Below are 23,103 nucleotides of genomic sequence, written 5' to 3'. Positions count from 1 at the left end.
ATTTCAAAAATACACAAATAACACATTTTCAATCGAAATCGATTTTAAATAAGAATAAAGTGTGAGAGAGGGGGAGGAGAGAGAGAGAGAGAGAGAGAGAAAAAAATGAATTTATTTTTATTATGTTGGTCACATTGAAAATTACACGTGCCGATGATATTATAAACATAGAAACGAAATAAGAAAAAAGAAAAATGTTAATTGAATAATTAAATAATTCAATTAAATTTTAATTTTTTTCATTAAATGTCGTTTGTAATAAGTGAAATAAAATTTGAAAATGATTAATTATTATTATTATTTTAAAAAAAAAAAATGTCTTCCGTCATTATCTTTAATAATATTTCGTCGGGGGGAAAAAAAAAAAAACGTTTTTTTACTTAATTCCACGATTATTTTTATCACGTACCATTTTTTTTTAATAATTAAAACCTATTTAAATTCGTTTTTTAACACCGTTTTAAAAATCGTGGCGGTAACTTTTTTTTTTTTTCCCCTCCTGAATTTCCGGTAGTAGTGACACGACACGAAATCTCACATAACACGAGAGACAGAGAAAAATAGGGAGAGAGAGAGAGAGAGAGAGAGAGAGAGAGAGAGAGAGAGAAAACATTTATTAAACAAATTACCTTTTAAAATAAATTTTATAACAGCGTCGTCGTCGTCGTCATCATCATCATCATCATCGTCGTCGTGGTTGTTGTTGTTGTTGTTGTTGTTACGCAATAATTTTTTTTTTTTCGTTAAATTATGATTGTGTTTTTTGGGAGGTCGTATTACTTCTACTGCCACCGTGATATTTTCTACAAAAAAATAAAAATAAAATAAAATAAAAATAATAAAAATAAAATAAAATTTTTTTTCTTATTTTTTATTTTATTTTTCTCTTAAACGTGTTAACTGCCACCGACTGCAAATCACAAACTTTCTGCTTCCACGTTAATTTTTACTGTCAAATTTTTAATTTAATGATGTGTAATGGAGGAGAATAAAAAATAAAAAAAAAAAAAATAACGATTTTTAATAATGTTTGTTAAACCAACCGTGTAATTTTTTAAAGAGAAAGTTTAACCTGTTAATTCCACGTTATTTTTTTTCCTTTTTTTTAATAATGATGATGATGATGATGATTTATAAATGTTTAATTGTTTAAACGACTTGTAAAAACTAAAAACGTTTCATAATTAATTGTCGGACGATTAATAATTTATTTAATAATGGGTTGTCAATAGAAAATAACCGAAAAAAAAAAGTTTTGTGGTTAAAAAAAAAACATTAAGCTAAAAAATTAAGCAATTAACAAAATGAGTGCCTGCTGAGTTTAACCATGGGAACCATGTCTAATATCAAAGGACCACCAACACAACAAAAAAAAAAAAAAAAAAAAATTTTTTTTCTTATTATATCTTTGCGAGACACTTAAAACTTTAAAAAAAAAAAAAAAATGTCGCAGTAAATTTTATACTTTGAAGTTTTATTATTATTATCATTATTATCATTATCATTATTATTATTATATTTAATTTAAAATTTTTTTTTTTTTTTAGAACGTGCATACGTCACGTTTAAACGCATCAATTACGAGAATATTAAAAAAAAAAAAAAAAAAGAAAAATACGTTTTCGATTGTTTTCTGTTTGTTGTTTGTTGTTATTTTTTCTCTTTGTCATTGTTACGCATACAACCGACAATCTTCGTTGCAAATCGTACAAAGATGATTTCTGTTTTTAAAAAAAAGAACAAACAGAAGGATTTCGTTCGTGTAAAAACTCAAAAACCGGATATTGACACGTCGTCGGCGGAAACGTAAAGTCTTTGTGTCAAAGGAAACGAAACCGTTGAATCGCGACCATTTTAGATAATGATAAAAAAGTTACGAAACCGATACAAATGAGAGAGAGACAGGCAGAGAGAGAGAGAGAGAGACAGGCAGAGAGAGAGAGAGAGACAGGCAGAGAGAGAGAGAGAGGGAGAGAGAGACAGGCAGAGAGAGAGAGAGAGAGTAGGTATGCATCATTTATTTTGCGAGTCATTGCAACGTGCCCATAACACCACCGTTCGAATTTTTACATTATTTTTATTATTATTATTATTATTATCGAGTTCAAACTACTGACTCTCTCGTTCATCATCTCAACATTCATTATTTCGAGCTTTAAAAAAAAAAAAAAATTATACATCATGAGCCGACGTTTTAGGTTCAAACCAAAGTTCTCTCTCTCTCTCTCACTCACTCTTTTTCCACAGGCTCTCTTTTAGTTTCCTCTCTTTCTCTCTCTCTCTGCGTTTCGACGATTTTAATTTGCATCAATTTATTTTTAATTATCGTCAAAATATTTGTATCTATTGCATCATGAGTGCACATAGTTGAATCAAGTCGATAATAATAATAATAATAATAATAATAATAATAATAATGATAATGATAATGATGATAATAATAATTAAACCGAGAATTTTTTTTTTTTTTTTAACCTGAATTAAAGAAACGTGAATGTTCGTGAAAGTATGAATAGTTTTTGTGATTGTTTTGATTAATGCAAAGTCGTTTGTTTCCTTTATAAAATGTTTTGTTTTTATTATTGATAAGGGCAATGCACTATCGGTTTTGTTCTTTAAATGTATTTTGATCGCGACATTTTTTTTTTTACCACATTAAAAACTGGCATGTGAATGAATGTAGTAGTCGTAGTAGTTTGTGGGAAATAAAAAAATTTTTTTTTACCCCGGCGAAATTAAACGTTAATAATTTAAACATCCGTTTTTTTTTTTTGTTTTTTGTTTTCAGAAAGAATTCACCGACGACTGCATATTTAACGAAATGATGGAAAGTCATCATTTCAACACGTATTCATCGGCTAAATATTCAAACGATAAACGAACATTGTACCTGGCTCTGAATAAGAAAGGAATCCCTAGAAAAGTTCAGACAAAAGCGAAAGCATCCCTTGGTAAAATGGAAACATACACGAACGTTCTTACGAAACCCGTATCGATCGAAAGGGTCGAATCGTTGGCCGTCAAAGTTGCGAAAGCTCGAGTTCTCTTAGGAAAATTATTGCAAGGTACGAGCGGCGAAGAAGGATTCGGGGAAAGAAATCACCTCGTCAGACATCATCGTTATCAATTTTGTCCGAACGTGCCCATGACGAAATTGGATGACAAAAACAAATTCAGGTGCAGGAAAAAAGAAAAGAGAAAAAAGAAGAGAAACAAGTGCAAGAACGACAACGACGACGACGACGACGATGAATGTTTACCAACGGCGACGAAGAAGAAGGGATCGATTACGACGACAACGATAACAAAATGCGACGACGACGAAGACGACGAAGATTGTCAGAAAAGATTACACGGTGTGAGACAAAAGAGAAAATCGCGAAACGGAAGTGATACGGACGCGGAAAAATGTACGCAAGCGGGAAAATGTACGGACGATAAAGAGAAAAGGAAAAAGAAAAGAGTGAAAGGGGAAAAGAAAAAAATTAGTGATAAAACGTTATTAAAAATCAAATGCAATAGTGAAATAATAAATTGTAATAAAAAAAAAGGAAACTCGAAAGGAAATAATTTAAAAGAAAGGAAAAAATCGTCTTCGCCTTCGTCTTCGTTTTCTACTTCCGGTGAGGATTTTTCCTCTACGACGTCGTTACTTTGGAAAGAAATTTTAACGGAAAATATAAAACGAAATAACGACAATTATCACGTGTCACCGATTGAAAATTTTCCCCAGACTGAAAAATCATCATTATTAGACGAGTACGAAGAAGAAGAATATGAAGAAAATCAAACGGAAAAATTAACCGAAATTGATGACGAATCATCATCAGAAATCGGTTACGATTGGGTAACGCAATCACCCTCATCCCCATCCTCATCCTCATCTTCTTCTGCCACGTTTAACCGTTACTGACAATTGCAAACGTTTTCGCTTTTTTACTCACCAAATATTATTAGCTTCCTTATAGTATCAGTATACACATCATCATCATCATCATCATATCTTGAATAGAATTGTTGTTTTTGTTGTTGTCGTTGTTCTTTTCTTTTCTAACGGTCACACTCATTAACTACGAGACAAATAATTCTTCTTTTTGATTTCAACATCTCTTCACATATATATATATAATCTCCTCAATATTTACTTTTTTTTTTTTAACATATTAATTCAAACGTAACGTGATTGATGATGATACCTGAAAATAAAAAAGAAAAAAAGTCATAGAGTAAATAAAAAGTTAATCGAGTGTTTCTTTAGACCCAATTTTTTTTTTTTTAAATAGGTAAATTAATTTTTTTAACAGGTACGATAGGTCAAATTGTTTATTTAATTTTTTTTTTTAATGACGTAATTTGTTATGACGTCATTCTATCTTTGACAAAAAAAATATATATATTGTAGCAAAAGACTGAATTTTTTTTTTTTTTTTTCGTTCATTTCATTTCATTTTGATTGATTGTTTTATTGATTTACTGATTGATCGATTGATCGATCGATCGATCGATATATCGATTAAAAATTAAAAAACGACAAATTTTTATGAAAATTTATTTATTAATCGAATATATCATAACAATACATTCTTTTAATATGGTCTTTGAACTATTGACATTAAAAGAATGTTTTTTGTTTTTGTTTTGTAACGGTTAACCGCCAAAGTTATAAATATATATATATATATATATATATATATATATATATATATATATATATCTGCTTCGAACTACTATTATAATATATTTATATATAATAAAATTAAAGCAAAAAAAAAAAAAAAAAATTATAACGTGAATGGGCTACGACTGACCGAAAAAAGTCCTTCCACGTTTTTTTTTTTTTTTTTTCAATAAAAAAAAAAAATTCAACTTTTACTTTATCATTGCGTATTTCTTTCTTTTTCTTTTTTTAAATCCCTCTCTCTCTCCCCCCCACTTTCTCCCTGATAAATTTAAAAAAAAAAAAAAAAAAAAAAATACGAATCTAGTCCTCCGCGAAGGAATAACGTATTATTAAATTTTATCAATTGTAAAATTAATTAATAAATAAATAAAAATCCGCCATATTACTATTATTATTATTATTATTATTATTATTATTATTATTATTATTATTATTATTATTACCTTAAACATATTGTAAAAAGGGGAAAACGTTTTTTTTTTTTTTTTTTTTATTAAAAAATGGGAGGGAAAATAATAATAATAATAAAAAATATTCGATAATAATAAAATCATTATTGTCATCGCCATTGTTTTTTTGTTTCTGACGTGGAAGAAGAAGAATCAAAAAAAAAAAAAAAAATAGAAATCACACAACAACCCCGCTTTTAAATAAATAAATAAATTTTTTTTGTTTTTGTAATAATATTAAAAAATACTCAAAAAAAAAAAATTATTATTATTATTATTATTTGTCGTCTATCAAAACTCTCTTTATTTTTTATTTATTATTAGTATTTGTAAAAAAAAAAATGATGATTTTTATTTTTTTATTTTGTTTTATCATTCGTTATCACCATCATCATCATCATCATCGTAATCTCTAAATCATGTACTACTACAAACAAACGCTATAATCCACACACCCCCCACCCCGACCCACCCTTAAATAATTTTCGATGAATGAACCCAAAAAAAAAATTCTTTTTTAAGTTTCTTTCTTTTTTTTTTTTTCATTTCCGGTTAGTGCCAAATACAATAATGAAATCATAAAATGATAATAATATTTACATAATAAATTACCGACAGTTACCAAGAATTCATTTTTTAAATAAATAAATAAATATAAATATATATATATAAACAAATTGAGTTACCCTATTGACCGATTATATACAAAAGGCTTCACATGATCAATTATAACATATATATATATATACATAAACCTATTTAATAAATAATATATGCTCGCTTTTTGTCACGTGAGTAAATATATATATATATATCGTACTGACGCGAAAGAGCAAATAACAATGATAATAATAATTATTATTAAAAGAAAAAAATAAATAAAAAATAAAAATAAAAATCATAAAATATTTGTATGTATATATATATATATATATTATGTATTCCGATTGCGATATGTATATTAGTTATAATAATATGTACTTAGCAATGTATAATTTTATCACATGTATTGCAAAATTATTATTATTATTAATAATTTTTTTTAATTATAATAAATTTTATTATTATTGACGATATTTAAAAAATTGGTTTTTTAAACTTTTTTTTATACGACCGTTTATATATGTATATATCGAAACGTTTATTTTACATGTTTTGGTATTTATGTATTGTTATCACCCCCATCACAACCTCAACCACCATCACCACCACCACCACAACCTCAACCACCATCACCACCACAATCAACACCACCACCACCACCACAATCTCAACCACCATCACCATCTCAACCACCACAATCAACACCACCCCCCCACAATCACAACCACCACAATCACCACCACCACCACAATCACCACAATCACCACCAATCTCAACCACCACAATCACAACCACCACAATCACCACCACCACCACCACCACCACAATCACCACCCCCCCACAATCACAACCACCACCACAATCTCAACCACCACAATCACCATCACCACCACAATCTCAACCACCACCACCACAATCACCACCATCACAACCACCATCACCACCACAATCACAACCACAACCACAATCACAAACAAGAGTATATCCTTTTCCATTCAATCAAATAATGAAATAATTATAAAAACTTGTTTCTTATATCAATATCAATAATATCAATCTCCAATTATTTGCCAGAGGGAGATCAATATAAATTTTCTAATTACATTCTAATAATTTATAAAAAAAATTTTTAACTCTCAATTCTTGTAACAACTCATGATGTCCTAGTTAATGTTTTCCCTCTCAGCAATTTTGTATTAATTAATACAAATCTTATCTCTATTAACTATTGTACCTGAATATATTATTGTCTTTTCATCTAACAACAACCACAAAAACAATGATAATAATGATAAATTATTAACTTAATCATGACATTGATATAATAAAACTTGGTATGCACTATATATAAAATTTTTTTTTTTAATATTACATAAATACATACAACAAATTATTTTAAATGTTTTTATAATTATCATATTGATTATTATTATTATTATCTTTTTAATTATATAGTAAAGTTATTTAATGAGAAATTTTCTTGTTTTTAAATTTAGCTTTGAAAAACATTAGGTTGATAAATTTTGAAAAAAAAATTCACAAGAGTATTTTGTGTGTGTGTGTTAAAATCTTCTAGAAGTTTCATCATACCTTATTATATCATTTTGTAAAACATTAATAATAATAATTACATGACTGTAGATAATTAAACTTTTAAAAAAAATTTTTTTATTAAAATTACCCAGTTTTTTAAATTATAATCAAGTCAAAATATGATTTGCATTACATGATTTTATACTATTCACAGCCATGTTTCTTTTTCATTAAATTTTACATTGTTAGGTATTAATAATATACCTAGGTATTAATATTTATCAACTTAAAACCTAATAAAACCTTAAATTTCAATTAACAATCAATTCAATTCATTTATTTGATTGTTGGGCACTCATCATTTAGAAAGAAAACTTGTTTGTTTGTTTGTCTGTTATAAAATCAAAGGTTATTGTTGCAATTTTTTTTTTTTCCTATTGCAAAAATTTCCAACTAACGTACTACGTGACTTCATTCATGTACAAACTAAAAACAGGATCACCAAGGTGTGCAAAAAAAAAAAAAAAAAAAAAAGTAAACCTGTCTCACATGAACTTGTCTGGTTTGCATGACTTGTTATGACATGTAAATAACCAACTTGAAAATTAAATTAAATTTTTCTTTACTTGAATTGTTTGATTGTTAATCATTGTCATGGTCATTTGCACATTTGTTTTTCTTTATAACGTTTAAGAATTATCAAAAATGAAAAAATCTAATTTGTCCCCCCAAAAAGAAAGAAAAAAAATTATCATACCTTTTTCTATATAAAAGATAACAGTTTGACATTTGATATTTTCACAGTAACTTATAAATAGTTGATTTATCGAGGTTAATGTGAGAATAAGTTAATAGTGTGAACATTTTAATTTTTATCTCTTAATAAACCAAATGTTATAAATCACGATTAATCCTGAAAGTAAAAAAAAAAATATGAAATAAATTTTTCATTTAAAAAGGAAACCTTTATGCAAGCATTCCATTTTCTTATTCCTTTATATAATACCTTCTTCTTCTTTTTGAGTAACTTGTGATGAGTAAAACAAAATCCATGAGTAAAAACAATTTAAAATAAGTAAAATCAATTAATGATACTTAAAAAAAAAAAAAATTGAAGTTCTAGAAAGATCTAGAATTTCAATCCGTTACAAGCGGATACGACATTTTGTCACATAGTTACAGGTAACGCCATTTTCTTGTGGCGGTTTTTTTTATTAAAATATGTTACTCCTATAAAAATCTTACGTAAGAGTCATGCTTCATTTTACGTTACGGAACATGTGACGTCAGTTTCATCATGGCGGCAATACGTAGATTGACGACCAATATATACGTGAACGTATCCAATTATAATAAATTTAAAAGAACAATTGTTACTTTTGAACGATATAAATCATTTAAAATTTTTGAAAAATTGTGTATTGGATTTGCTGGTGGCAGTGTTCTGCTATTTGCGGCAACCCAATTCAAATTTTTTAGCACTGTGCATGCATTCAAACCTAAAAAGGTAATGTGATGGCCCTTTATCAAATTATTATTATTATTAAATTTTAATAAAAATGTTTGCCTTTATTTGATTTTAAATCTCATGACTACTAATTAAATATGAAATATAATAATATTACCTAAATTATTCATTGAACTTCCCAGTGAAAATATGTTGAAATTTGATAAATATTGATAAAAATAACTCATTATGATTATTTAAAGTTTATTGCTTATGTCAAAATATTTATTAAATATCAAATATTTTACTCGAATAAAACTTTTTTTGACTTAATCTGCCTTGTTGATACATCATTTAACTTATTGTCCACTATTCGAAATTGCCTTTTTGAAAAAAATCCTCTTTACCTTTTCAATACAAAATTATTCTTTTATTCATTTACTTTTCGTTAAATACAATCAAATAGCATACTCATAATGAAAGTTCTAAGATTAAATTCATTTGAAAAATTGCATCAGTTTAAAATGTTATAAGTAAAACAACTGTATCAATTTGTCAAAAAGATTTTGATCAGGTTTGAATCATGTTAATAATAATAAAAATTTCATTACATACAACAATGTCAAAACTAGGAAAAATAATTTTGTCGTTTTATGTTTCATTTTAAACAATGTAAAGCAGGTTTTTGTTTATTCAGACCAATAATATAAATTAAAAAGATAACTTTATATTTAATAATTTTTTTTATTTTGTGTTTTCGTTTATAAAAAATTATTATTTTTCTAGTTGCATATAATAATTAACACATTTTATTTCGACAAGGTTGTATCAAGTTAGAAACATTACACCTTTACAAGCAATTTTTCTCAGGTTTTTCTGATTTAAAGAGATATTATTATTATTATTATTATTACATAAGTTTTTGTGTGTTCTATGCCTTGTTTTAATTATTATCGACTAAAAAACTCTTTTAAAAAAAAAAAAAAAACATTAAATTGCTCGTTTGTGTCTTGGTTATTATTGACAAATAATAATTATTATTATTATTATAGATTGCTTAATGTTAAAAACAAAAAAAACTTTAATGTTCATGTAAATCAAAAACGTTATTATTAAATAAACACTTTAAGTAACATAATTAATGGACTCGATTTCACAAGTTAGAAAAAAAAAACAATAAATAAATAAATAAATGTGGACATGTTTTAATTTTAAATTGATTTTAATTCAGTTAATTTAATTTGGTGGAAATGAAAGAAAAGAAAAGGAAGGGAAAAAAAAAATCAAAATTGCAAAGGTTAATGACTGAGAAAAAAAAAAAAAAGAAAAAAAAATTAAACCGGAAGTTGAAAATTGTGTATATTTTTAGTATTAATTAATTTAACGCCAAGTGTTAAAAATTTTCTCATTTCCTCAAGGAGTAATATAGCACATTGTTCTATAAAATTCTTTTCATTTTGTTTTGAGATTATAATTAAATAAAGATATGGAGTGATTCCCTTTTCTGGTATTACTATGGCAGCCAGTTTCTTATCAAAAAAAAATCTTAGTCTGGTCATTCAGTCTCGACACCTTCTCCCCTGTGGGTTCTCCATGTGTATATAAAACTCCTCCTGCCTCATGGAATGTGGCCCCTTTTTTTTGATTGGATATATCTCTCTTCGTTATTGTTGTTGTTGTTTTAATAATTTTTTACACTTTCCACGTGCTACGAAGATAAATCATTCGTTATGCCATTTATTAATCAAGTATAATATTCACACTTTTTGTCTTCAATTTGAGTTAATTTTATGATCTGTAATAAGTAGTAATGTAATACAATCATGGCAATTTCATACCTTAATACCTGTAACTATGGCAAATGTTATCAAAAAAGTTTTTGGTAAAAGCCTCCAGTTGAAAATAAACAAAACGAATTTGAAAAAAGAATTTTTTTTTATTGAAGGCTATTTTTATTTAAAAAATTCTCCCACGTCGAGCGGAACAACTACCCTTTAATCAACCCTTCATTAGCGTACACCCCCCCGAGCAAGACCACTTTATATCAAAGTTTTTTCTTTTCTCGATATCTTTATTACTATCATCTTTTCTATTCTCTTTTAATAAAGGTTATTTTCTTTTAAATTTGATTTTGATTTAGTGCGTTATTTAAAAATGATCTCATTTTATTTTTTAATATCGTTTTCTTTCCCCCCTCTCTCCTACTCTACCACCTCACTTCCCTCCTACGAGTTCGTCATCCTCTTTTGTGGGCGTTTTTTAGTTTTTTTTCGGTAGTGAGTTTACCCCCCCTTTAAACACAGGAGAAACAAACAGTGAGTTTATTTTTTCCTTTTGTATTTCTGCCATAATGATCCTGTGGAATAGAGGGGGAGGAAGGAAGAGAGAGAGAGAGAGAGACAAATTGTAAAAAAATGTAAATCCCATTTATCTTTTGATTTTTTTTATGCTAATGAGAGGTAGTAGCTTAGATCGGGGTGTGGTAAAAATATATATGGTTTGTTTAGAGTAAGGGGGTGCGGCTCTGGTAACAAAATACCTGTTCTAAATAATTACATTGCCGTGTGCTTTTATCTAAACGACGGTTTATCTAATTTTTCGAGGATTGATAGTCGCGACCGTGGAGCGAACCTGAGATTGTTAAAAAAAAAAAAACGAGGGCGGGAAAAAAAGGATGACTTTAAAAACGTTGATGATAATAATAATATTTTAACAGGTTTCCCCCGTGGCAAAACATTGTGGTGGTGGTGGATGATCAATCCCTTGCGTGTCTTTTTCGGGTTTTTACATAAGAATTTGAGTTTATTAAATATTAAAATAAATTTTCAACCCCTTTTCAAAAAAAAACCCTTAATTTTCTCTCTCTATCTCTCTCTTTCTCTCTCTTTCCTATCGTTAATCATACTAATAAGTTCGATAGGAAAAAACTATTTGATAGTATTATACGCGGGTATGGACGATGACTATGCTGATGTTTTATTATTATTATTATATAACTGAGTCAGAATTAAATAAGGTGTTGAATAAACACCAAGGGTAAAATGCAAAACCATGCACGTAAAATTATTTTATCAAAATTTTTAATAATAATAATGTTTGAATGATGTAGACACGTGTTATACCTAGGTTTTTGCAAATGTTGCCGTTTGACACCTTAAACAAAAAAAAAAAAAAAAATGACTTCAAGTTACAAAATAAAAAAAGAAAGAAATTAAATTTGTATATAATGACGGGACAGAAAAGTTTTGACTTGAAATGATAAGGTGGCTGATATTGTTTTACAATATAGAAACTAGTATATTCAAATGACTCGCGTGTCTAAATCAAGTTCGTGTTTTCCTTCACGTATCACGACATGACACGACACAAGATGACATACTCAGATTTCTGCAAAACGAATCGAAATTTGAAATCAATAACAAAAGAAAGAGAGAGAGAGAGAGAGAGAGAGAGAGAGATAGGAAGCATTATGACATAATTTTCATTTTGAAAAAAAAAAATTATTTTTATGTTGACCTGGGTCAAGAACTTAAAATCAAAGGGGTCGATATTTTTAATATAAACGCAAAATGTTATGTATCAGGTGACCATAAAAAAAATCCTCATAATATAATAACTACCGAGAAAGAGGTCAAAGTTTGTGTGTGTGTGTGTGTGTGTAGTTAATGAAAAGATTTATTACACTTAAGAAGAATATATGTAGTGGCATCCTGCTAAAATATCGACCACCTTACGACGACGCCACCGCCACCGCCATACCATTTTCCATATAAAATATATATTATACTAAATTTTACTACTCACGGTTAATCAAACATAATAAATCTCGTTTGTTGTTGTTATTTTTTTAAATTCATTGTTTGTTTGTAGGGTGTTTGTTCATCCCTTAGAATCATATATATCTGAAATGATTAATTGATGTGTGACTCTTGTTTTTTTTTTTTTTTTTTTTTTTTTTTTTTTTTTTTTTTTTTGGTCCAAAAAAAATCCCAGGATTTTTTTTTTTTTTTTTACCCCCACCAATTTTTTTTTTTCTTGGCGAAAGAACCAGAAAAAAAAAAAAAATTTTTTTGTCTTAAGCAGTACCCTTTTAAGGATTTAACAAAAAAAAGTGTTTTACTTACCTCCCATATTTAACCCTAGGGGGGGGGGGGGGTGGATTTAAATTATTTAACGTTTGCCCCCCCCGGGGAAAACGGGGGTTTTGTAAAGGTAAAAAAAATTTTTTTTAAATTAAAATTCTGTTGTTGCTGTTGTTGTTGTTTTATTGCCATCTACTTATATTTATTTATTTATTTATATAAATATATATTTTTAACCTTGGTGTCACCGTATAACAACTTGATTAGTGGCCAAATATTTACCGCCATTATGTAAATATAGATTATTTTTTTTCAAATAATTATTAAATAAATTTCCTCTTACTCTTGTAAAAAAAAAAAAAGTTTTCCAGTAAATAAATAATTTAAAATAATAATAATAATTTGTTGTTGTTGGTGCCTGGATGGAAGAAAAAAGGTGGCGGCTGGTATTAAGTTAGTTAGTTAGTTGATGAGTCATTGACTTTTTTTTTTTTTTTTTAAAAAAAAAAAACGTTGTTTTCGAAAGAGACGGGAAACTGATATTATTGAACCCCCTTACCACTCCCACCTCCCCTTACCACTACCTCCCTCCCCCCAATCAATTAACACCAGTTTTAAATGCCTTTTAGTTAGTTTAACCATAATACAGATAAAATGTTTTTTTTTTTTTTTTTTCCAGTTTTCATAATAATAATAATAATAACATTATGTATATTTTTAAGATAGCTGGAAAGCATAGTTAATAACATAATAATTTTATAATCTTTATATTTTTACGTTTTGTATTCACTCTCTCTCTCTCTCTCTTTCTTCTCGTATATGTGTTTTCTCTATCTTATGGTAATCGTTTTCTTTCTTGTTGTTGTTGATATTGTAATAAAGACTTCAACAAGGATAATCATAAAGACACATATTTAAATGAATTAATAGAAAATGTATTAGCGATATTATCTGTGGGAGAAATTATACGAGAGTAGGATATAGTTATTGAAATTTTTTTTTTTTTTTTTTCGACATTTAGGCGCCTAATCATCATCATCATCATCATCATCATCCTTCACAGCATCACATTTGATCATCATCCGGTTTAAAAATATTTTTTTTTGTCGTTAATAAAAATTTTGATGTTGTTTTTCTTATTTACTTTACCCCCTTTTGTCTTTGAATTTTTTAACATTTTTCTATTATCATTATTATTATTATAATTATTATTAAAAATAGATGATGATGATGATGATGGACCGTTAGAGAAAACAAAAAAAAATCCGTGCTACATTTTTAACCTGGAAAAAAAAAACTATTATTATTATTATTATCAATAATATTATATCAATCACCCAATATTAAAAAAATTTATGTATTAATAATAATAATAATAATAATAATAATAATAATAATAACCCTTTTTTTAAAAAATTTAAAAAAAAAAAAAAACGTCAAAATTTTTTTTTTAAAAATCCATCAATCGATTCGGTCTCTCTCTAATTATCGACATCGTATAATAATAATAATAATAATAAAAATTGCGTAAATGAAAAGTTAATTATTATTATTATTACTATTACGTAAACTTTATATATAAAAAAAATTATTATTGGTAGTAATAAATCAGTAAATTCATTTACATAGGAAGCCGACGCCGATTTTGTCCTCATTTTTGACGGAAGGCACCAAGTTATGGAGGCTTCTCTAGAGGTTGACTATTTTTTTTTTTTTTTTTTTTGATAATATCACCATTTTATTACACGGTTGATTCGTGTTTTTATTTTGTGTAGTTAACCCCTTGAATTTATTATTAAACCCCATATGATAAAATAAGGGATGATGATGATCTTGATAAATTTTTAACTTGTCACCTATTTTTTTAAGCAAAAAAAAAAAAAAAAATTATACCAAAGGGTGAGTTAGTTTGTTTTTTTGTTTGTTCTGATTAGAATTTTTATTAAAGAGAGAGAAAGAGAGGGGGTGGGGGTGGGGAAATGAGATAGAAAAGGATAAAATGTAATTAATTATTAATATTCGGTGCATATACATGTAGAAATTTTAAAATGAATTTTACGGAATTGATCCAAAAGGTTCAAACCCTATCCAAGTTTCTTCGCCTACCTAATAAATAAAATTTTCCGCCATTTTGAAAATCATTTTTTTTTTTTGTTTATACACACAGAAAGATGACGATTACGTTGGTGCTGTTAAATTAACATCTCGAGAAAGACGTTTTATTAAATTTGCATCTGTCGAATACGATGGACAACTTTATATGACTCCACAAGATTTTCTAGAATCCGTTGTAGAACAAGAACCTAGACGTGAGTATTTAAAATTAATTATTATAATCACACACACATGCACAAATTATTATCATTATTATTATTACTTTTTAAAGCTCGTCTCAAAAGAAGGTATTTAACGGATAAAGAAATTGAAAAAATAAAAGATGATACTCCGCCATTAAAAAATGGTAATTCTGAAATGTTTAGAAAACTTCGTGATAAGGGTATAATATCATACACGGAATATTTATTTCTTCTATCGATATTGACTAGTAAGTTTGTTTGTTTGTTTGTTTGTTTGTTTTTATGTGTAGTAACGATGATGATGATGATGATGATGATGGTAATTTATTATTATTTAAGAACCGCAATCGGGTTTTAGAATTGCATTCAACATGTTTGATACGGATGGAAACGAAAGAGTTGATAAAAATGAATTTCTTGTGGTAAGTTTTAATTTATTTATCAATACTATTATTATTATTATTATTATTATTATTATTAATAAATTCGAATCACGAAGTGAAAAAAAAACGCCATTTATAATATTTATAAATAATTTTTGTAATCGTGTGAAGGGAAGGACGATTTAAAAGAAATTAACGAGGATTTGTTGTATACCCGTTAAATTTTTTAATTAATTAAACGCGTTATTTTGTTAATTGGTTAACGTATTTTAACGTTATTAAAAATTTTTATAAACATAATTCTTTTTAAATGAATGTAGCCATTAGTTATTTATAATTTGATTTTGTCGTTTTGTGTAAAAAAAAAAAAAAAAAAAATTTTCTTTTTGGTTTAGGATTTAGGATTTAGGATCAATTATTTAACATAAACATAAATTTTTTTTTTTGGAGTTTTTTTTTTTTTTTTTTTTTTGTATACATCGCGTTTTAATTTATTTATATTTATTTTTTTTCTCTCTCATTATTATTATTATTATTATTTTTTGTTTTTGTTTTTATTTTTAATTTGATGTAGCTTGTGGATATAATAGGAAAACACGGTTTGAAAGAAATAAAATCAAGAGAATGCGATACCAAATCTCAAACAGCTGTGAGTTTATATAAATAAAAAAAAAAACTTGCGTGCGATTAGATCGTGTTGTTGTTTGTTGTTTGTCTTGATGTATGAAAAAAAATGCGAGAGTGAATGTAATCCTCGGTAGTATAGTGGTCAGTATCCCCGCCTGTCACGCGGGAGACCGGGGTTCGATTCCCCGCCGGGGAGGATAATTTTTTTTTTTTTAGGTTTTTTTGTTTTGTTTTTGTTTTGTTTTTGTTTTTTTTTTTGTTTTTTTTTTTTTTTTTAAATGCGAAATAATTAATAAAATTCTCGTGTTGGGTTTTTTTGACATTCACAAGAAAAAAAAAAAAAAAAAAAAAATTCTGTACTATTTTGTTGAATGGCTATGTGACTAACAAGAAAGCTAATTGCCTAATTATCATCATTGTTATTACGTAATAATATATACTTACAGAATATTAATAAAAGTGATTAATAACGGTTTTTTTTTTTTTATATATTACAAAGTTTGATTTACGATTTGAATTAATTAATTAATTAATTAATTAATGAGAATTTAAAATTATTTTTTTTTTATTAATGAAACGCGATGAGAATGTTTTTGTTTAATAATAATAAATAAATAAATAAATAAATAAAACATTATACGCGAAATATAACATAAATTATATGTATATATAGCGTTCGTTAAAACTCAATATACATAAATTTTTACTTTTTTTTAACATTTGGCATCCTTTGGAATGATCTAGAACAATTTTTAATCAAACAGGAAGTGTAATAAAGTGTTGTTTGTTGTCTATATAAGAAAATAAATAAATAAATGAATAAATGAAAGAACGTTTTTTAATTTAAAAGCGTTTTTTTTATTTGTTTACAAGATAATAACAATTTCATTTTCTCTTGTCTTCTGCTATTTCTCTTCCGTCCGTCGACCAATCACAATTTTTTTTCTTCCGTCTGCGTTCATTCACCAAAGTTTTTGTTTTTCGTGTGCTTGAAAGGCTGTGGGAAGTGGAGGGGGGAGGAGCGAAGATTTCGCGGGATTCGTAAACGCATAAATTATTTAATCCAATATGGCGGAATCTGATTTCACGAAATGTCAGTGTCGTGTGTGTTTTATTTGATTTAATCGTAAATTAATCGGGGAAAAAAATAAAAAATGAAATCATCGTCTTCGGCTTTTCTTCGGTTAGACATTTTTTTTCAATTGGATTTTGTGTTTGTTTTCTTTAAAATTCGAAAAAAAAAAAAAAAAAATTTAAATGCTTATGGGAATCGAACGTAGAGGGATTTGTTGTTTGTAAAATGATAGTGTTTTTATTTTCAGATGGAAAAAATATTTAGTCAATCGTGGAAAGATAAAAGAGGTTTAAATTCGAAAAATAATAATAATAATACAAATGATGCCACGAAAAGTAAAAGTTCGACGTCGCAAGAAGATTACGTAGACGATGAACAAGGTTTACAAAGGCGTCATTCCGTCGACACGACTTTAATCGTACATTTTTTCGGTAAGAAGGGAAAAGACGAATTGAAATTCGAAGGTTTTAGAAGATTTATGGAAAACCTTCAGTCGGAAGTTTTGGAATTGGAATTTCACGAATTTTCAAAAGGTCACAAAACGATAAGCGAAGTGGATTTTGCTAAAATTCTATTACGTTACACATACCTGGATACAGACGAGTAATTACTTAATTTTTTGTTAACAAATTCGAATCGTCGTAACGAACTTTTGCGTTGTTCATTCCGGAAAAGAAATTCAAATTAATAGTTGTTAATTTATCCGCGTGGCGGCGCCACTTACCACGTTATTAATTTTTCAAAGTTCAGGTTTTGAGATTGTTTTTTTTTTTTTAAGGTACGATCGTTTTCTTAATAGACTTTTGGATAGAGTTAAAGAGGAGAAAGGAATAACGATTCAAGAATTTAAAGCATTTTGTCAATTTTTAAATAATTTAGAAGATTTTGCAATCGCCATGAAAATGTACACACTGGCGGATCATCCAATATCTGAGGGTGAATTTTTCTTTTTTTTTTTTTTTTTTTGGGGGGGGGGAATTTTTCCAGAAAAAAATATTTTCTGGAACGATTTTTATTTTTTCAGATGAATTTTATAGAGCTGTTAAAATATGTACGGGAAAAAGTTTGAGCCGACATATGATTCACACGGTTTTTGCAATATTCGACGAAGATGGCGACGGTCATTTGAGTTACAGAGAATTTATTGCTATAATGAAAGAAAGGTTGCATCGAGGATTTAAGGTACGTGTGTAAATCAAAAGGGGAATCAAAGAGTGAAATTTTTCGTTTTTTTGATTTGTTTGTTTGTCGTTTGTCTAATGTTTGTTGTTGTTGTTGTTGTTTTTATTTTTGAATTAATTTTAATTTTAATTTTCAAGTCTTACGCGAAAAACGAAGGATGGGACGCATTCAAATTTTGCGTGAAACAGGAAATGAAAACTCCAAATTAATAAACGTCATCATCCAAAAAAAAATAATGAAAAATCAATTCGGGTAATGATAATAATAATAATAATTAATATCGGTGTTGGTTGTTGTTATGGTAGTTGTTATCATTATTATTATTTTAACGTATTTGTCAGGTAGAGCATTTATTCCAGGCCTCTATTCGATTCTCCAGGAATAAATGCGCTCGAATATCGGTGTTGGTATTTTTGAAAATGCGATTTCCGGTACGGTTTCTTCTTTTAAATGTGGTGGCACGACTTCCGGTTTTCTCTTCTCACATCCTGACGCCATTGTACGTCCTGTAATTTGACTTTTTTTCCCTTCTTTTCCCCTTCCCGCCGGTACGGTTGCTTCAATTAGTTTTATTATTATTATTATTATTAGTTGTAGTTGTAGTAGTAGTAGTTGTAGTAATAACATTAATTTATTATTATTATTAAAAAAAAGGAAAAATTTGTGGTGGGAAATGATGATGATATTATTTTTCAACTTAAAATCTAATTAGGAGGGGGAAAAAATCTTGAGGGTATACGTACAAGGTCGAATCTTCTCGATTTTTTTTTTTTTCTTATAATTAATCGATGGGATTAATAAAAAATAATCGAGTAATAATAATAATAATAATAATAATAAATTTTTGATAAAAAAATTATTTATGGATTACAAATTTTTCATTTTTTTAAATTTTTTTAATGTGGTTATTTTAAGTTGAAAATGACCGTCATTGTTTGTCACCCGAAGGATATAAAAAATGATGAATTGAAGTGAGAGAGAGAGGGGGGGGGGGAAACAGGGGGGGGGAGGGAGGGAGAAAAAGTTTTGAAAATAATTTATTTATAAAATTATTAAATTATTTATTATCGCAGCATAAAATTTTACGTACGGATTTCACGCGGAGAATATTTTAATTAATTAATTACATAATATATATTAAAAAAGGAAAACTTTTCTTTTCGATAATAATAATGATGGTGATGATGATGGGTGTTTCGTTTTCCAATTGAAATATAATTTAATTTAATATAAAATCGTGCGAAATAATTTTCAAATGATGATAATGATGATGATGATGATTAGAATTTTGGGTTTGTAAAAATTATTAATTGGGTTATGCTATTATTATTATTATTATTTATTTGTTTTATTAATTTTTTGATTTTAAACCGTAAAACAAAATAAATTTTCAATGACGTCATACGTCTTACGTTTGTTTCTTTAAATTTATTTTTAAAAAAAATTTTTTTTTTAGGTTCTTCCTAAGGCGCGAGGATTTACCGCATGGAAAAAATGCGTCGGTGAAACATTTCACGATATCTCTAGTCTTTATTAAATACGATTTGAATTCGTAAAAAAAAAAAAAAGAAAAAAAAAGTACAAATTAATTAATAATTACGTCATCAATCAAATTTTTCATTCGTATTTATTTAATTAAAAATAATAAATTTTTACCCTTATACCAAAGTTACGAGAAAAATATATATATACATATTTATTATTATTATTATTATTATTAATATAAATAATCAATTCATTTTTACATTTGTTATTATTATTATTATTATTATTATTATTATTATTATATTCGGGTGTTTGTTAATAAAAAAAAAAATAAACTTATGATAATAATAATATATACGTTTTAAATTATATTAGTATTTATTATTCACACAACTCTCATTTTTCTTATACATATATATACAATTTTTTTTTCTTTTTTTGAAATAATAATAATAATATAAATTAAAATAAATGCTATTATTATTATTATTATTGATAAATAAATTCGTTTCTTTTTTTTATTTTATTATAAAAACTGTAAAATAATTTTTTTCCCCATTTTTGTTTCATTTGGCATTTGTAAAACAGACTTGAACGTTAATTTATTATTATTGTTATTATTATTATTATTATTATTATTATTATTATTATTATTATTATTATTATTCATCGTGTTAATTTTTGTTTCTCCGCCCCCTCCCCAAAAAAAAAAAAAAAACGAAGATTTCAACATCCTGGAAAAGGCCTGGAAAAGAAATTCAAAAATTGATTAGTTTTTTAAATAATTGAGAGGGGGAGGGAGGAGGGGAGGGGTTTAATGAATAAAATGATGCGTACCTGTGAAAATCGCTCGTCGATTCTGCAAATTTAAATCGAACCATGAACGATGCTAAAATTTCGGCAACTTTTTCCGGTACGTCTTCGTGAACCGCGTGACCGCATTGTGGTAAAACTTGCATTTGAAATTTTCCCTGCATTTGTCCGACCGTTAATTCTCTATCGAGCGTGTCTATACCGGCGAGTATGAGTAGTTTCGGTACTGAACAATTTAAAAACAAACTCGAAAGACCTTTGAACCAACCCGGCCAATGACATTCCGTTTTCGATAAATCTATTCTCCATTTGTATTTTGCTTTTGGCGTGTCCTGCACCCGAATAAAACAATCGCAAATTATTATTATTATTATTAATTGGTTTTCACATGACTTTTAATTTTCAATCGAATAATACTAAAATTATTATTAACATTTCTACTCGAAACTATATTTATTTACTTGTAATGGAGTTTTGAATTTATCATTTACTAATACTTCTTCATTTTCATTTTCTTCTAGAATTCTGTCTGGATTCGAAACAGATTGAACTGAATGCATGGTTCCACTTGTTTGCGAATTACACACATCATTCGATATGTCCTCAATGGCTAACTCACCAGTCTCGCAGCTATTAATGTAAATTTTAAAATTGCATGTACATTTTTCTTCTTCTTTTCTTACTAACTTTAAATTTAAAACACTTACTTAACAATTTGGCCAGGCATTGAAACTTTGGCAGATTCTACATTTCGTACTTGACCACTTCTAACACTGGAAAAATATGATTTTAGGTTAAATAGTTATTAATATTAACCATAACAAATTAAAATGGATGAATAATAATAATAATAATAAATAGAAAAACTAACCACCACTCGATTGCATTTTCCAAAGATGAAAAACTTTTAGGTCTTCCTCTTAGAAAACTTTGCATGCTTGAAAGAGCATCCATTGCAGTTCCTTCGACAACATCGATTACGACTAAACCGATAAGCGATGATATATAATTATTGTAAGCTGTGTGAATTGCAATAGCACCACCCATGCTATGACCCACTAATATAATCGGAGGCGATTCATCCTGATACAGTTCTTGTATGATTCCACCGATATCTTTTGATAATGTTTCAGCTGAGAGATTAAACTCATCATCTGTTTTAGTGCTTCCATGACCTCTTAAATCCAATGCAACAACTCTGCATTTTACAATTTTAGTCACCGAGTCCTGTCCACAACGACAAAAAAAAAAAATTTACTTTGAAGAATAAATTAATTAAATTATTCTACTTGGATGATATATAAAAAATTATTTACAGCAAATAATGACCATCCTAATGCTGATAAACCACCACCATGTAAAAGAAACAATACTGGTCCCTCAGAGCCTAATAAATAAACCCTAAATTGTCCACTGTCAACAGCGACATCGATAAACTTTTCAAAATATTTATTCCACTGAACAGGTTTATAATCATGTTTTCTCATGGCCATTCTTTTGCCAAACCTTAGAAAAAAAATCAAATTAATTAATTTTAATGAAAAATTTAATTATAATAAAACTCTTTAAACCTATTCATAACAATTTTATATTTATAACGTATTTAACCAACTGTTTATTTTATTTATTTAATAAATTTCAATTAAGAATCTAACCTTGCTGTGGGAGCTAAAGGGGGTAGCCTTGATTTGAACATTGTTTTTTGAATTGTAGACATTTTTCTGATCACTGATACAATTTTACTTTCTCGGTATTTGTTTACTTTGAAAACACGTCGAGAACAAAAATATAATATATATATATATTAATCAATTAATTCTACGTAGGGTATCATTTATAAAACATTAGTTCATCTATTTATATCTACTACCATCTATCTACTAGTTTTACTTAAAATATTTTTTGTAAATATTATTTTTTTTTATTAAAAAACGGTAATTGATATTTTTTTTATATAATAATAATATAATAATTTATTATTTAAAACTGATCAGTTTTACCAACTGTTTATTATTTTAAAAGCAGACGACGATAATTCTTGCCTGTTAAAATGGTCCAAAAGTTTAATAAATTTATTTATTGTTTTTATTTAAAAAAAAAAAATATTAAATTTTAAACAAGGAATAAATTAATTTTTTTTTAAATTTTTTTTTTTTTAGATTTTATAAGTATTAATTAAAAAAGAATGTAAAGGAAATACGTTAAAGTCAAAAGTTTATACTCTTTAATTTAAAAAAAAAAAAAATGTTTATATTTTGCGTAATTGTTACGGCGCCCCTTTAAGTTTTGTTTACATTTTTTCTTATGTGATTTTGTATCAAAAAAAATTATATTTAAATAAAATGCCTAAAAGTCAATTTCAAATTCTTGGTCTTGGCAGAGCCACACTCAGGGGAGTTAAAAAATGTCCTAAATGTGGAACGTCAAATGGGACCCGGGGTACAAG

The 23,103-nt window shown here is 27.1% G+C and overlaps 4 protein-coding genes and 1 non-coding gene across 5 annotated transcripts in view; 4 read left to right on the top strand and 1 right to left on the bottom strand.

Annotated features, from left to right (window-relative positions):
* Phum_PHUM491400 (fibroblast growth factor, putative) overlaps positions 1-3,913 on the top strand; it is a gene marked incomplete at both ends in the record, with an annotated part of 7,409 nt that extends 3,496 nt beyond the window's left edge. The window contains one exon of the mRNA XM_002430554.1: positions 2,789-3,913. Within this exon, the coding sequence (XP_002430599.1) occupies positions 2,789-3,913 (1,125 nt within the window). The remainder of the gene's footprint in view (positions 1-2,788) is intronic.
* Positions 3,914-14,843: 10,930 nt separating this feature from the next.
* Positions 14,844-18,568, top strand: Phum_PHUM491380 (uncharacterized protein; the record flags this gene model as incomplete). Its single annotated transcript, XM_002430553.1, has 9 exons — positions 14,844-14,870; positions 14,963-15,104; positions 15,182-15,292; positions 15,432-15,514; positions 16,050-16,124; positions 17,425-17,780; positions 17,956-18,113; positions 18,202-18,359; positions 18,497-18,568. The coding sequence occupies 9 exons, from the start codon at positions 14,844-14,846 to the stop codon at positions 18,566-18,568; spliced, it is 1,182 nt and encodes a 393-aa protein (XP_002430598.1).
* Positions 16,227-16,298, top strand: Phum_PHUM491390. Its single transcript has one exon. It is a non-coding gene; the product is annotated as a tRNA-Asp (tRNA).
* A 2,002-nt stretch (positions 18,569-20,570) lies between the features above and the next one.
* Positions 20,571-22,374, bottom strand: Phum_PHUM491370 (protein phosphatase methylesterase, putative; the record flags this gene model as incomplete). Its single annotated transcript, XM_002430552.1, has 7 exons — positions 20,571-20,589; positions 20,682-20,989; positions 21,119-21,287; positions 21,365-21,430; positions 21,529-21,884; positions 21,974-22,163; positions 22,313-22,374. 7 exons carry the CDS (start codon positions 22,372-22,374, stop codon positions 20,571-20,573), a joined length of 1,170 nt encoding a protein of 389 aa, XP_002430597.1.
* A 696-nt stretch (positions 22,375-23,070) lies between these two features.
* The window catches only part of Phum_PHUM491260 (uncharacterized protein), a gene marked incomplete at both ends in the record, with an annotated part of 2,966 nt that continues 2,933 nt past the window's right edge, over positions 23,071-23,103 (top strand). Inside the window, one exon of the mRNA XM_002430551.1 lies at positions 23,071-23,096. Coding sequence (XP_002430596.1) covers positions 23,071-23,096 — 26 coding nt within the window. The remainder of the gene's footprint in view (positions 23,097-23,103) is intronic.

The sequence above is a fragment of the Pediculus humanus genome, genomic scaffold (genome assembly GCF_000006295.1).
Source record: "Pediculus humanus corporis 1103172108260 genomic scaffold, whole genome shotgun sequence".
Taxonomy (NCBI): domain Eukaryota; kingdom Metazoa; phylum Arthropoda; class Insecta; order Psocodea; family Pediculidae; genus Pediculus; species Pediculus humanus.
This window is presented reverse-complemented; position numbering and strand designations above follow the sequence as displayed.